This window comes from Prunus mume, linkage group LG5 (genome assembly GCF_029339155.1).
Source record: "Prunus mume cultivar Tortuosa linkage group LG5, ASM2933915v1, whole genome shotgun sequence".
NCBI lineage: Eukaryota > Viridiplantae > Streptophyta > Magnoliopsida > Rosales > Rosaceae > Prunus > Prunus mume.
The window spans coordinates 4959113-4973915 of record NC_142702.1 but is presented as its reverse complement, the minus strand read 5'-3'; the positions used below and the strand labels follow the sequence as shown (position 1 = coordinate 4973915).

Genomic DNA, 14803 nt, shown 5'->3' with positions numbered 1-14803 from the left:
CTTCCTCACTACAACTCTTCCTTCAATTATTAGTCCAAATTTTCAAAAGTCAAATTTTGATTTTCAGGCATCATAGTTGATGATAATGTCTCAAGGAGTTTTAAAAAAATTTCAATGCATTTTCCAGATTTTTTATTAATGTTGTGTAATTTTTTTTTTTAAGTCAAGCACACAAAAATGAAACTTTGATGGCACGTGGCACTACGAGATACTGACATCTGTTGGAAACTCATCATGTGCTACCATGTTTAAGAATTACTATTTTTCAATGCTTTAACTTCCAAAAATCATAAAAAATTTGGAAAATTCATTAAAAAAATCATAGGAACTCCTTACAATATATTTTTTTTTTCATCTTTTAAGTTTTAAAATATAAATTTGACATATAAAAAGTTCAAATAATTTCTCAAGACACTATCACTCGTCATTTTCTCCCATTTATTGCATTTAATACGAATTTTTGAAGTTAAAGCGTAGAAAATATATAAATAAACCGAACATAATGACACATGACAACAAAAAAATCAGTAAGTTTTATTTTTGTATGTTTATCTTAAAAACTTCACAAAAAATTTATAAATAATCCAAAAGATAAATGTATTAGAGCGGTGTTATAATGCGGAGCTATTCATAGGCCTGAGATGGCCTCGCCCCCCCCCCCCCCCCCCCCCACCCCCCGCCATCTTCTCACCTCTTTGACTATATAAAGAGTGTAGTATAGATTGCACAAAAAATCCCATAGGTGTACAATAAGGTTTCACCAATAGGTTTGCAATGAGGTTTCAACAAGGGTACAGGAAAGTTCAACTGAGGTTTCACACCTATTTCACGTAATATGCACTAATGTTTCACTTAGTGTTCATCCGAACCTAACTTGAGCAATTATCGCCAATTAGAAGAGTCATCAAGCCTTTAATTACTCTACACTTCTTCACCGATCCTTCTGCAACCAAAGATTTGAAAAATAACAGAAATTGTCAACAACAAAAAATATTTATCCCTCTCCATTAAGGATTAATCACAAAAAAGAAGAAGAAGAATGTTGAAGGGCACAAGACCTAGATGGGAAATATCGATAAAATCAATTAAGTAAAAAAAAGAGTTGAGAAAATTGCAAAACTTACTGAGCGGAAGAACATGGGCATATATAGGAGCAACCAAGAACTTAAATTGGGAGCCCGTGCTTCTCTTTCTAATAGCAGCCTTCCTTTCAACATATTCATGTACACAATTTGATATCAATTACTAATAAAGAGAATAAATTTCTATGAATTGAAAGGCAAGATCTATGTTGTGGGTTTGGCGGAACTTACTGATTTGAGGGATTGGACGATGAGGGCCAGGAGGCCATGGCGGAAAAATTTCTGAAGATGAGAGGAGTGATGCTTTGTACAGAAATGGAAGCAAGGAAATGGGTGTAGATGGAAAGATGGATGAGAAAAGAGGGATGTAGCTCATGGAGATTGAAAAGTCTACTGGAAGGGTATGAGTAAATCTAATTGCTTTCAGTATTTTAATATAATTTTGGGGTAAAAATATCTCCATATTCAAGGGCAGAGACAATGCTAGAAAAAATGACGCCTGAAAAAAGATAAATTTTGCGAAAAGTTTTGGACGTAAGAGAGAGAACAAGTTGAGGTGAGGGCCTTGTTCTAGTGTAATTGTATACAATTGTTTCACTTACAATTGCTTTTCGCTGAGCCGTTAGATTAGATCTAATGGTGTTCTCATATAACATTCGCACATAAGCATTCTCACTAGCTAACCGCCTTATACTGCATAGCGCTCTAAATATGCTGGCTCTAAGAAAAAATGTAGCCCAATAACCTCTGAACTGATAGTATAGCCCATCATGAATAGTTATGTTCGTAAGCCAGCATTCAGCCCAAACCCGTAGGCCCCACCACCAATCCAAGTTCCATAACGTAACCCTCTGGTCCCTCTCACCTTCTGCCTTCTCTGTTCACTCTTCTCCATTTAACATTTCTTCAATTCTTCAAGTTCCATCACCGATTCCCAAAATCCATCTGCTTCTCCCTCTTGTTCGGACCATCTTCTTCGATCCCATATTATTATTCTTCTTCTTCTAGGCCTCTGTGCCTGACAGTCACAGCCTCACTCACCCACTGACCCAGGTATATTTACAAAAATTTCTTTTAATTTTTAAGTTTTCCTGATTTAGGATGTAATTAGGGTTCAATTAAGGTTTCAATCTAGATTTTAATTTACGGTTTAATTCAGGTTTGAAGTGGGGGTTTAATTGAGGGTTTAACTTTTTAAATTCGGTGGGTTTTGATATTTTCAGCTCCTGAAGTTTTACATTTTCACTTTGGTTTGTTGCTTTTGGGATTAATTTGTTTTGGTTTCTCTATATTCTCAAAATGCCCATCTGATTTGGCTGTTGATTTTGGAGGTGTTTTGTTTTTGTTTTTTTAATGGATATTTTCAAGAGAATTCTTTTGCTGAAGAAAAAGCATAATTAGATAAGATATTCAGCTTAGACCATGTTCAAATCCTGGTTCCAGCCGTGTCATCCAAACCTTGTCGAATGGTGAATGTGGGCAATCTCAGCATTCCAAGTCTTTTCATTGAGCCTTGTTCGCTTTGTTTTTCTCTTTGGTAGCTGAGACAACTGCAAATAAGGGTTGCACTCGGTCATTTCAAGTCATATCTTTGACATTTTCAGGTTAAATTCAGTGACAATCATGCCAGACGTGCATTCCCTGGTGAATGATTTCCTTATCAAGCTTAAAAAACGGTAAGGTCTTCAGCACAATTCATAGATTCTACTGGTACAAGTTGAGGGCTCTTAGTGGTTAATAGCCCTATTTCATAATTCATATATTGATTTTGGATTTTTTGTGGTGGTAGTAATATTGAGGGCTCACAGGCCACAGCAAAGCTGACGGCGGAATTACTTCGGTCCGTGATTTCATCACAGCGGGTACCCTACACAAATCAAGCTGGTGCGTTGATAGATGCTGTTAAAGCTGTTGGGGAGCAGCTGATTGCTGCAAATCCTATTGGTAGGTTATTGAAAAGTTACAAAAGTTTGTTAATCACAATGATGCGGAACTATTTATTTTGATGAGTAAATTTTGTCATTAGTGCCAAGGTCATTGATGTTACTTGAAAATCTTTCTCAGTAATATCTTAAGAGACACAGGGCAGTGTATTGAATCCCTTTTCATCTGAAGGTGGATTTTCCATAAAAACAAACCACAAAATTTCTTGTTTCTATCTAACAAAGTTCTGTTTTGTGATAGTTATTTGATCACATGATTGTGGGTCCCTTTGGCTCCATATTGGCAGAATCATATAACATTCAATTTGTAGTAACATGAACTCCTTCATCGTGAGTGTGGGATTGAGAAGCTAGGATTATGGTTTTACTCCTCCCACTGCATAAGCCCAAGAAACATAAATAAAATTTGTGATATAATCACCTAGCCTTGCTAAAACGCTGTCCCTACTAAAGAAAAGAAGTGACATGGTACAACAGAGCATAAAGAAGGATTTTCTGCTGATTAGTAGTGATGATAGCTTGATCATTCTATCAGCACATTAAGGGGACATTTTAGTAGTGGTTGATTGAACAGGCTTTTAAGCTAGCGGCTGCTTGAAGACTTTTGGGAGAAGATATTTGAAATGTACTCCTTTGATTGATATCAAGGGAGGTTGCTATGCACGTGTAACAATAATTATGTGGATATGAGGCATTTCTTATTTAATTTTGTTATTTTAGACAATTTTTTTTATTCAAGCACATGCCAGCTGTACTGAATTTTTATATTTACTTGCAAACATAGTTAAACTATCAACTTATGTTTGCTCAGTCTATTGACCAAATTTTAAAAACCTCGATGCACTGTAATTCTAGCATGTTACCATTTTTCTTTATCATTACTTAGTACTCCTGTGTTCTGAAATGAAATGATAGCTCCTTTCAACCAAAGAACAAAAATTGTATCTTCTAGTTGCAGAAAGTCAATGTATTTTATACTGGCATTTGAATTTAGAATCTGAGATATATTTTTATCTTCAGATATACTGCAAGGTTTTTCTTTTTATATGGACTTTGGAGGCTTATTTGTTTGATTATTCATAATGACGTTTTGCAAATATGATCGCAGAGCTGGCTGTGGGTAATATTGTGAGGCGTGTTCTGCACATTATTAGGGAGGAGGATCTTTCTCTCACTACAGCTGCTATGGCTGGGTTGAACATGTCGACTGTTAGTGATGATGAAGATGATGGTGAGCGCGACAACCATCCGGTTCTATCTGCTGCTGTTGTTGCTGCTGCTGCAAGAAGCACACTGCGTCCACCATCTTTGCAAACGCTTCTTGAGGACATGCCTGATGCAGCAGCTGTTCCTCACACTTCTTCATCTGGGGGTGATTCTGAAGAAAAAACCAAATGTATGATCTTCATTCTTTGGAGCATTGGGAATTTTCAATACACTTTCATTTTTCTCTTTACCTGATCAAAAATTTGTTTAGAGAATGTAGGCATTTGATATATTCTGACCATAAATGTGACTTTTTTGTTTGGATATTAGTTAATTAAAAATTGGTTCCCCCAGCGGTCTCGGCTTTGGTGGTGGAAATGAAGTTATTACCTTTTAATAAAGATTATTGTCTTATGACTTATAGATATATGTTTTCCTTCACAGCTGCTGATAAAAGTTCAAGAAGTCGGAAACTGAAGCATGATGTCATTGAAGCAGTCAATGAACTTATACAAGATATTGGCACTTGCCATGAACAGATTGCCGAGCAGGCAGTTGAGCACATTCACCAGAAGTATGTATTTCCCCCTAGCTTTGACTATTCATTTTTTCTTTCAAATATAGAATCATTTTTCAGTCATACAGAAGCTCAATATCGATCTTGAAATACGCATACGCAATGTAATAAGTAGTGTTAATTTGATTGTGTGAGATTATTATGTTGGTACTGCTCTGTTTCTAATCCGCTTGGAGTATTTCATTCATTGGTTTTTGGTGGTTTATTTTAGGGTCAGTTTGGTTGAGGTACTAAATTATTATTATTATTTTTTTGACATTAGAAAATTCTTTTTGTGTTAGCTACTAGCATAACAGAAGAAATTATTTTGGGGCCAAAATGTGCTTCCATAATCTGTCAAACAATTTTTATATATTTGTACAAAACCATTGTGACTATGTGACAATCAAGCCCTTGTGACTGTACTCAGTCACATCTAATTTCATTCTTTGTTTATTGGTTGGATTGCATTTAAGGCTTAAGGTGTTTAGTCTCCAGGATGCAAGCTTCAGCCATCAAACCTAAATTCAAACTTCTAAACCCTTATAAACTCTAGAACCTTATGAACTCCAGCGTGACACGAAAAATGAAGTATATTAACAAAGCTAATCGCCAAGCATGAACCTTAAACCAGTCATCAATCAAATTCCATTCAAAGCTAACGAACAAAAAGAAGAAAAAACTAAAATAAATCTCCAAACAAAACCCAGATTCTGAATCTAATGCATAATTATAGTACTAATTCATATTTGTAGACTAGCTTGATGAGCACTGGGGTTATTTGTGCATTCCATGTCTCATACAATGAGTATGACTACCTGAGTGCTGGATGGATTGTTTTTATACTTTTTGTGTGATAAGCTAGTCATGGAAATGTTTGGAAGCTTGAAGTCTTGAGTAGCTGAGGTTAATTTGACTAAGTTAATATTCATGAACTAGATAAATAACCTTAATGATATGATTACAATTTACTGTCACTGTAAAAGTTGTGATGTTGTAATCGTCTGTGGAGTGGTTCCCTGTACTTGTTAACATGTGGCATATATACAATCGACCACTTTATAAAAGTTTCAGGAGGTCCATATATGTTGTTATAATCTGTCATTCTCAGGATCAATTTTCCTTGTGATGTTTTTTGTTATAATTCTGCAATTAGGAATTTCTTCCCTCTGGTACTATATATACTCCAACGCTTTGCAATAGTGTACTGTTCCCATGTAGAAAAGATTGATAAAAAGGAGATCTTTTAAACTCTTTATAGTAATAAGATTGTTACACTGTGATGAGAAAAAATATATTGTTTTTATCCACCATTTTCTTTCATGGTTGAATTCTTGTGTGTGCTTGGTGCTGCATGCTTATTTCTAGCTGAAGTTGCTAAAATTCCAAAAATCTGTGACTTCAAGTGCTGGGTTGCTGCATAGCCTGGCTAATTTAATTTGAAATTTTGGGTGGAAACCTCATGTAGAGCACAATCTAACAAGCATTGGGATCAGATTGATCTTCTGAATGTCATGTGTTTTATTAGTAAACATTGGGATCTAACTTGTTGCATTTGCATTCATCTGGCACAAATTGCTGATCTATATTATAGTTGTCTTATTGTTCCTGTATGTGCTGTTTTTTACATAATAAAGAAAATCCATACACCTGGATGAGGTTTTCTTCTCCATCCATTGGGAATATATAGCTATATATGTGGAGTGGTTGTAGATATTATATCACACTAAGCAGAAGAATTATATGAAATGATTAATTGATTTTTCATTCAACCTCATAGAATTGTTCTATTTTTTTATTTAACAGAAACAGAATGAAAAGATTTTCCATTTTCTGTTTTATCACCAGATATAACTAAATACAAGTTTAGTAAGTTCTTATTATTCCTTGTCTACAAATATCCAAATTTTGAAGCCTAATCATACCCCATATATAGTGCAAACTGCATGGGAACAATGATCAATTTTAGCTCAAATGGTTTGTAGGGAATTTTAATTGGTATAGCTTTGTGGTATCATTAATGATGCTGTGAACTGATATTATTTTATTTTATTTTTGTAGTGAGGTTATATTAACTTTAGGCAGTTCAAGAACAGTACTGGAATTTCTTTGTGCTGCAAATGAGAAAAAAAGATCATTTCGGGTATTTGTTGCAGAGGGAGCTCCAAGGTTAGTGCGCAAAAGTTTACCTATTTGTTCCAAACCAATAATATCCATAATTGGTGTAATTTTAAGGTTTTCTTGGTGAACCATTAGTACCTATTTCTTTTTTTCCAAAGAATAAGATCTATAGTTGGTGTAATTTTGATGTTTTCTTGAAAAACCAGTAATCTTCTTATTAATTGGTTTCTATTAGGTATCAGGGCCATCTTCTAGCTAAAGAATTGGTTGCAAGAGGTTTGCAAACCACGCTGATCACTGATTCAGCAGTTTTTGCCATGATATCCAGAGTGAACATGGTAGGACGCATTCTTAGTATTTTCTTTTTCCATATGGAAATCTGCATCCTTGTTCCAGCTTCATATTGAATTTTGTAATGTTATAGGTTATAGTTGGCGCTCATGCTGTCATGGCCAATGGTGGTGTTATAGCACCTGTTGGGTTGAATATGGTTGCACTTGCAGCGCAAAGGCATGCCGTCCCTTTTGTTGTACTTGCCGGCAGTCATAAGGTAACTTAATACAATAACTGTTGTAGTTGCCTGGGTGATTATCACTCATAAATTGGTGGTTCTTTTTCTTTTACTTTGGGCTGGGGAATAAAAATATAACTTAGATTCACAATGCACGTAAAGGGCACAAGTCAAGTACACAATAGAAGGCTACTGTAGAAAAAATAAGTGGAAACTATAAAAATGTATACTTGTATTACTAAAACTTCAAGTGGGTTCCATTACTTAAAATTTTATGAAAGGATAACATAAACATTTTATGTGAGGATGCTAGACAACTAAAACACATAAAAAGAGAGGAAAGGGAAGGTTACAAAGGCTTGAACTCTGCATTAGAAGGAATTATTTAACTCAAAGTAATCCACCTGTGGAAATGATCGAGTATTGCCTAAGAAGTGCCCTCAGAATTGTCGGAGGCAAAGCCAAGACACCCAAAAAGGGGAATGTTTTTAAGATCCAAAGCTCCTGAGCTACCTGAGAATGAAGCAAAATATAAATTATTGACTTGTAAGTAGTGTTTAAATTGTCGACTAATGCACTGAGATGAAGGTTCACGTTTCGGGTTTTTCGAGCCCACCGACAATGATATAGGGTTGGAGGGTATACCTGTCCACCCTGTCTCAAGGTCTCTGAGATGTCAGTAAATTGTGGTATCAATGGGAATCTGAGGCTAAAAGAACCATTTCCCTGATAAACTCCTGACAGGCCACAAAAATTTCTAGTGATATATTGGTTGCCGAATCCAAGAAAAGGATAAAATTGTGAATAAATTCTTGATAGGATTCAACTCATCGGAGCAAGATAGACTTAGTTAACCAAATGACTGTGTTAATGCAGTCTGGAACTATGGAATCTTGTAATTCCAGTGCAGAGTACCTTAAATAATTCACTTTTCCCTATACTCCTGGCATCCTCGCATGATTCAGCAAGGCATAATGATACATGTGGTAGCATCAGAGAGTAATTTTTCTTCAGTCGGCTATATTGAGCTTTAGTTATTAAATTTTCGAAGTCTATTTTTTTTTTTTGGGACTTGTTTAGACTAGTTTAGGGATCAGGTCCTACGGGATTCTGTAAGCAAAGTTGGTGTTAACTGGACTGAATCATTGAACTGGGCGTAATATTATCTGTAGCTTATTTATTGGATTTTGTCTTAAATGCTTTCTTTATTCAAAATCTTTCGGTGGTGGTTTACATGACAGTTGTGCCCTTTGTATCCTCACAATCCTGAAGTGTTGCTGAATGAGTTAAGATCACCTTCTGAGCTGCTGGATTTTGGAGAATTTTCCGATTGCATGGATTTTGGAAGTGGCACTGCTTCCCCACTCCTTCATGTTGTCAATCCTACATTTGATTATGTGCCACCAAAGCTTGTCAGTTTATTTATCACTGATACGTAAGTCAACTAATTTCGGACCAAATGGATTTGAATGAATCTCAGTATTTTGCACATATTTAGTTTTCTATTTCCCAATTTAGCTAGTTTGTCAATTACAATTGTTATTCCTTCACAGAGGAGGGCATAATCCATCATACATGTACCGGCTCATCGCAGATTATTATTCTGCTGATGATTTAGTGGTCCAACGAAGACCTGCTATAGGAAGTTGAATTCAGCTCCCCGCATGTTTATCCTATTATTGGGGTAAGTTTTGAGATTAATTTTAGTCTAACAACTGTTGCTTAGTACTTTGCACTCATATGTCTCGACTCCATTTTTGTCATGGTCTGCTTTGATTTTCATGGGCCAAGAATCAAGTACAATACCATCATATTTATCCTTGAATTTTCGTTAAAAAATGATAATTCAATAAGGAGACTAACATAGACTTTTTGCTACTGAACTGAACTTGTATAATAGATCATATAACCAAAATTTCAGTTAAGAATGATCACTCTGAGGAACAGTTAACCCAAATTTAATGAACGATTTAAACCTTAATAGGTAAATGCGAGTGTAGACCAAGCAAAACTCCTTTTTTTTCTAGATTTAAACTCTAACTAATATATGTGGAATTATAAGTCTTCAAATTTAAATGAAACACAGCTAACAAGCCTAATATGAGGAACCAGATCTAGTTTTGTTTTTGTATATTTTTTTAATCTCTTATGGGTTGAGAGGAAAATGATGTAATTAAATTTGGATAGTTTTCTCTTGATCCCAGGATTTAAGGTGGCTTTGGTGCATTGAATCTTCTTAACTATGCAGTTGGTGTGCTTCAAGAACTCTTTAGTACTGTTGTCCATGTAATTATTGTAATCCTGATCAGTAGTTTGAATCAACATTTTCGCCGTACTCAACTTTCAGGTAGTACAGAAAGCTATAAGGGTAATGGATGGATGAAGAGAAAATCAAAATAAACAGTAGTTTTATGGAACCATGAAGACCGTTATTTTGCTGGAAGAGTCCTTGGACAAAAATTGCAGTTTGGGGGAGTAGCAGTACGAATCTGGGACAGAACCATCCACAAAGATTAGAGCCAATTTTGTGTATGTGGCCATTTAGGAAACTTAGAGCTGTATTCTACATAAAGTGAATAGAAAGTGATTTTTGTGATTGTGGAAAGACAAATAGGAAGGCATTGTATTGCATTACACGATATTGTTGATTCCATGTAGCTGATCTTGTTCCAAATTGTTTCTGCCGTACCTGCTTTTGGTTAATAGATGAGCTGAATTTTATTAGAGTTGCAGAAAACTGTTTTCAATTTTTTCGGAAAAACATGAATAAGGGATTTTTCACCGTCGTAATAAGGATGATTAAATATCAACAGAGAAGCAAGGGATATTTCACCATATAGTCAAACGTCTCTTTCAATGTTTTGAGTCCAAGTTGCATATGCTCTTAGAACTTGTGTTATTCCAATATCCAGTCAACTGCATCAGTCATTCTTGGGTTTTCGATTAGTAATTTACAAATTTATAAATAAACCCAATCATAGATATATATTTATAAAAAAATTCAAACACTACTTAAACATAGAAACACACTTAAAATCAACAATTATATATTTTTTGGGTGTATTTATAAATGAGTTTTGAGTGTGTATAATGATGGGTTTTGGGTATGTTTATAAAGTGTTTTGAGTGTTGGATTTTCTTATAATTTCAACCCCCATTTTGGGTGTTTTAGTGAAACTCCCTAAGTAATTTAACATGGTTCAATATTATACGTAAAACTTTAGATCATTCTATTGCTACAACTTTCACCCACAATTCTCTTTTTGTTAATGCCATCTTGGCTATGACCACTTGAGGTAGGAAATAAAATTGAAAATTATTACAATACTTGAAATACAGACAACATAGTCCATTTCATCTAAAGAATGTCTAAAGTACAATTTTACAAGTGCCCGGTGTGATGAAGAAGACATCACTGGTGCTCTACATCAAACCAGAAAAAGATCGATGTCCGGGCATAAATTACTCGAACTCGCTGCAATGTCAAGTCCCCACTAGTCAGAACAGCCTTGGCACCTCCTTCAATTCGAGTTCGAAATACGGAAACACCGTCCTTAGAACATTTCACAGAGGAAGGGAATACTGTCTGGGCACTAGCAGTGCTCACAATAGGGCACGAAAGATGGTCCAGGGGATTTGACTCGCATTGAAGCACACACCCCTCTATCGTCAGCCTTCCATTTCTATGAAGCAAGCAACAACCAAGCTCTGCCTTCACAGTCAAGTTTGCCAATTTGCAGGTGGACAGCAACTCCAATGCACTGCTCAAACAAAATGAACAGTGCATACCAAACTTTTTGCCAATGATAATAATAAAAAAATAAAAAAATACAGTGGTCATACTTTCAGGAGCACTTCCATACTGCTACAGTAACAATAAAAAAGAACCACCCCCAATGATTCATTAAAATAAATAAATAAATAAAAAAGATGATAAAAAATAAAAATAAAAAGCCCTTTCAATTGGTTGGTTCGTATGGAAGCTGATTCACCTTCAACGTTGAAACTAAAAGTCAAGTAGGAAGACCAACAATGAGAACCTCCCACAATGCGGAAGTGGCATGAATGTATAGGAAACTCAAGGCAAGATGATTTTGTGCTCTGCCTAGAGAGAATTGATAGTGCATCCAACCAATATGCTCCAACATCGTCCAACATGAAAATTACAGGCTCCACATTAACTACATCAGAACCCATGTTTAAGGGACAAGACCCTAAGCTCAAATACACCCTTTGGCTGTTGTTTTGTGGAAATAAAGGATAGAAAATAAATAGCAGGAAAATCAAAATTTTTTACACGTTTCTTTGATATTAAATATTAACCTCTTCAAAGTAAATTTGTATATCGTATAGAAAATATTGGAAATGGAACCAGATAACAAATTTTTACAGGAAATAAAATTTCTATCCTCTGATATTTTTGTGTAAAAAAATATTTCCGCCAAAACAACCACAATTTTAATTTTGTGCAGTAAAATCTAACAGCATGGAAGTGGCTCCTAGAAAGATTTGAGAGAGAAATCTCAGACAACCAACACACGAAAATAAAAAGTTGAACATAACCTAAAATGTACAAACCTGTCTGAAGCTCGAGAACAAAAGAGTGTTGTTTCATCAGGTAGCTCACCTCCACCAATCTGAACAAAGTAACTTGAGATAGAAAATGGAGAAAAATTGGAATAATACTACAAAGGTTTTATTTTTGGAATGAAACTATTAACAAGAAAAGAAAAAAGAAGTGATATTGGTAGGCAGACTACCAAAAGATCTACAACAAGAAGGTAGAGATATCTGCGCAATTCCAAAGAGGGTTGAAATGCAGTTGTAATTTTGGCAATGTTGATTCACTTAACTGAACTTAGTTAACAATCTAACTTGTTTGACAGTAGTCTGGCCATAAATTTCACTAAAACCATGTTGGAAATGTGATGAGCCCATCCTATTTCGTGGGACTTCTCACTTGACTTCTCCTAGATATTTTGGAGAGCAGATTTTACATTCATAAAAAATATCTAGGAGAAGTGAGAATATAAGTCTCGCAAAATATCATGCATCCATCACATTCCTAACATATAATTCTTTCCTTTATGGAAATTAGATTTGAAAATCAAAATCCAACGGAGAAATGAGGTTTCACTTGATAAACAACCGTACGTGCTATTAGAATTCCTAAAAAAAAATATTAGTGGCAAGTAAGGCACACAACTAACACTTATTGGGAAAAGGTGTTAACTCACTAGGGAAAGATAGAAATATACAATTAACAAGAAAGCTTCATTTCAAGCAGCTAGATTTGGCTTAAAGTTCAACTGCCTCCTTGAAACTAGATTGCAAATGGATTCTTGTACAGGACAAAACAGTTAGTGTCACTCAAACTATGTTCAATTACCTTAGGCTAGCACATTTATAATATTTCATGCACAACTAGACTTCATTTTCAAAATACTTATTACCATGTCAGTTAAAGATATCCTTGTAAACCAGAAAGTGTAAGCTATCGGAGTCCTCCATCAAATAGTGAAATAATGGACTTAAAAGTACCATGCCCACTATGAAAAAAAGACAAAGGTATGGTAATCCTTTGTCACACTTAGGTACCTACAGTACTTAGACAAATTACCCTTGATCCAGTAGAATGGCTTCACAAGCACACACACATAATGCAAGCATACCAAACTGTCTTAATTGGTATTTCTAAATGCAGAACTTTGAGACATACCAGGCAAAGTCGCTTTTTTATTTGAATATTAGAAGCAAGATGCCTTCCTCCTGCTGCAATTAGAATGGTGTCACCAGGCCTGTAAGGAAAAAGAAATGAACAATTTGAAACACCCCAATAAAGGAAAAAAATTATACAGACATATCAAACATTCCAAACCTTGCAGCAGCAACAGCAGTCTCAATGTCGGGAAAACTCCAGGCTCCTCCAATCGATCTTTGACAGATCGTTCAACTCGTAGCCACAAGCGAGGGTGACATGCCAAGAAAAGCCATCTGTGGCAAACGAGGGCGGTGTTATACCGATCTGCAAACTCAATAGCAATTTGAGACAGAAATTGCAGAAATTTATTTACCTACATGCATTTGAGCTATCAATATCTATTAGGAAAACTTGATACAACAGTAATGAGACAACTTTAGGCAGTCATAACACTCATTTTAGTGCCTACCAAAATATCCACAGGCAAAACAGACAAAAGTTTAGGACACATAACAATGCTCAGGCATTCCCTGGTCCCTTCTTCCCTGACCTTACTATCCTTGGCTCCCCTCTCACCGAGGTTAACCAAAAATATCCTTTCAACAATTATATTCCTTTTCTTATAAGACAAAGTATGTAGTCCTATTTTGCAGACTTTATTTTCTATACTAAATACCCATTTTCAAGTTCACAGTTCACTATTTTAAATATATATAAAAATATAATTAAGAATTTGCTAGAAAAGCCAAAACACGGGACCAACAATATTACTATCAAAACTTGATCAACACCAACATTTCCAATCTTCCAAAGACTTACAAGTATAAAGTATGTAACTTGACAAGTATATCATTTCTTACGGATTTCAGGTAACCCAAAAAAAACCCAATAAAGACAAAGCCATTAAGCAATGAAAATTAGCAAAATATGGACCCCAAAGCAAAACCCTAAAGCAAAAATCGACCAAAAAAAATTGATAAAACAAGCAATTGAACAAAACCCCAAATACTGGAATGGTTCAAGGACTCATGGATACAATTAAATATTGGGCCTTTCCATAGAAATTTGTTTCTTTGTTAAAGAAAAAAGAAGAAAAGAGGGCAACCTGGGATGGGAGGGAGGAAGCTAAAGATGTGCATCAGACACCCATCATCAAGATTATTTATAAGACACGAAGATGACTTTGATGAGCTGCTGCTGCTTCTTCTCTTCCACTTTGTTTGCTTTATTTTCTCTTCCTCCACCTCCATAGCCTCTCCCTTACCCCTCTCCCTAGTGAGTGGTGGTGCCAAAGAGATCTGCTCGGAATGTTAAGATTGTTGGCTACGAGTCTACGACTAACCGACACGCTTACACATATACCCTCACACGTGCCACTGTATTTGGGTTTGGGTTGACTCTTGACAGGTGCATTCTTATTTTATGATTTTTCTTAGAAAGAACATTTCATGAATCATGAGAAATGAAAAATCTTGAGCAAGAAGAGGGGTCAGCCAATTAGGTTCCTCTTCAATTCATCTTGACATAATTTGTTTTGTGCAACTTAATGCAAACCGCGCTAGAGAATGAGCTACTCTATCACACTGCCGGTGCATTCTACTAGACTTCCAAAATATAAAATATAAAATTTTAAAAGGCAGGACGAAAACAAAAACTTGCTACATAACATATAAAGTCACACTG

The 14803-nt window shown here is 35.4% G+C and overlaps 2 protein-coding genes and 1 long non-coding RNA gene across 4 annotated transcripts; 1 reads left to right on the top strand and 2 right to left on the bottom strand.

Moving 5' to 3' along the window:
* Positions 1-694: 694 nt before the first annotated feature.
* LOC103344137 (uncharacterized) lies at positions 695-1585 on the bottom strand. Its single transcript, XR_016127196.1, has 3 exons — positions 1314-1585; positions 1125-1207; positions 695-943 (listed from the first exon to the last, which is right to left on the bottom strand). It is a non-coding gene; the product is annotated as an uncharacterized LOC103344137 (long non-coding RNA).
* Positions 1586-1946: 361 nt separating this feature from the next.
* LOC103344218 (NagB/RpiA/CoA transferase-like superfamily protein) lies at positions 1947-10143 on the top strand. 2 transcript variants are annotated; one of them, XR_016126786.1, is made up of 12 exons: positions 1947-2135; positions 2687-2758; positions 2872-3026; positions 4134-4421; positions 4676-4805; positions 6849-6956; positions 7144-7246; positions 7333-7458; positions 8661-8854; positions 8973-9103; positions 9624-9670; positions 9767-10143. XR_016126786.1 is itself a non-coding variant. In XM_089051837.1 (11 exons), exons 2-10 carry the CDS (start codon positions 2706-2708, stop codon positions 9067-9069), a joined length of 1254 nt encoding a protein of 417 aa, XP_088907963.1. In that variant the 5' UTR covers positions 1947-2135; positions 2687-2705; the 3' UTR covers positions 9070-9103; positions 9767-10143. The 2 variants fall into 2 exon arrangements, 1 of the variants encoding a protein (XP_088907963.1); XM_089051837.1 differs by lacking the exon at positions 9624-9670.
* Positions 10144-10716: 573 nt separating this feature from the next.
* On the bottom strand, positions 10717-14608 carry SKIP5 (SKP1/ASK-interacting protein 5). The gene is given in 6 exon segments (XM_089053230.1): positions 10717-11180; positions 11998-12056; positions 13139-13217; positions 13298-13328; positions 13331-13444; positions 14226-14608. Coding segments are annotated over 6 exon segments (777 nt in total). The 5' UTR covers positions 14371-14608; the 3' UTR covers positions 10717-10831.
* Positions 14609-14803: the final 195 nt, after the last annotated feature.

Bases quoted from the DNA above. Each gene is read 5' to 3' on its own strand.
- LOC103344218 (XM_089051837.1), top strand. From the start codon at position 2,706: ATGCCAGACGTGCATTCCCTGGTGAATGATTTCCTTATCAAGCTTAAA. The intron at 4,422-4,675 runs GTATGATCTTCA...TTTCCTTCACAG, and splicing joins TTCTGAAGAAAAAACCAAAT to CTGCTGATAAAAGTTCAAGA. The intron at 7,247-7,332 runs GTAGGACGCATT...GTAATGTTATAG, and splicing joins TGATATCCAGAGTGAACATG to GTTATAGTTGGCGCTCATGC.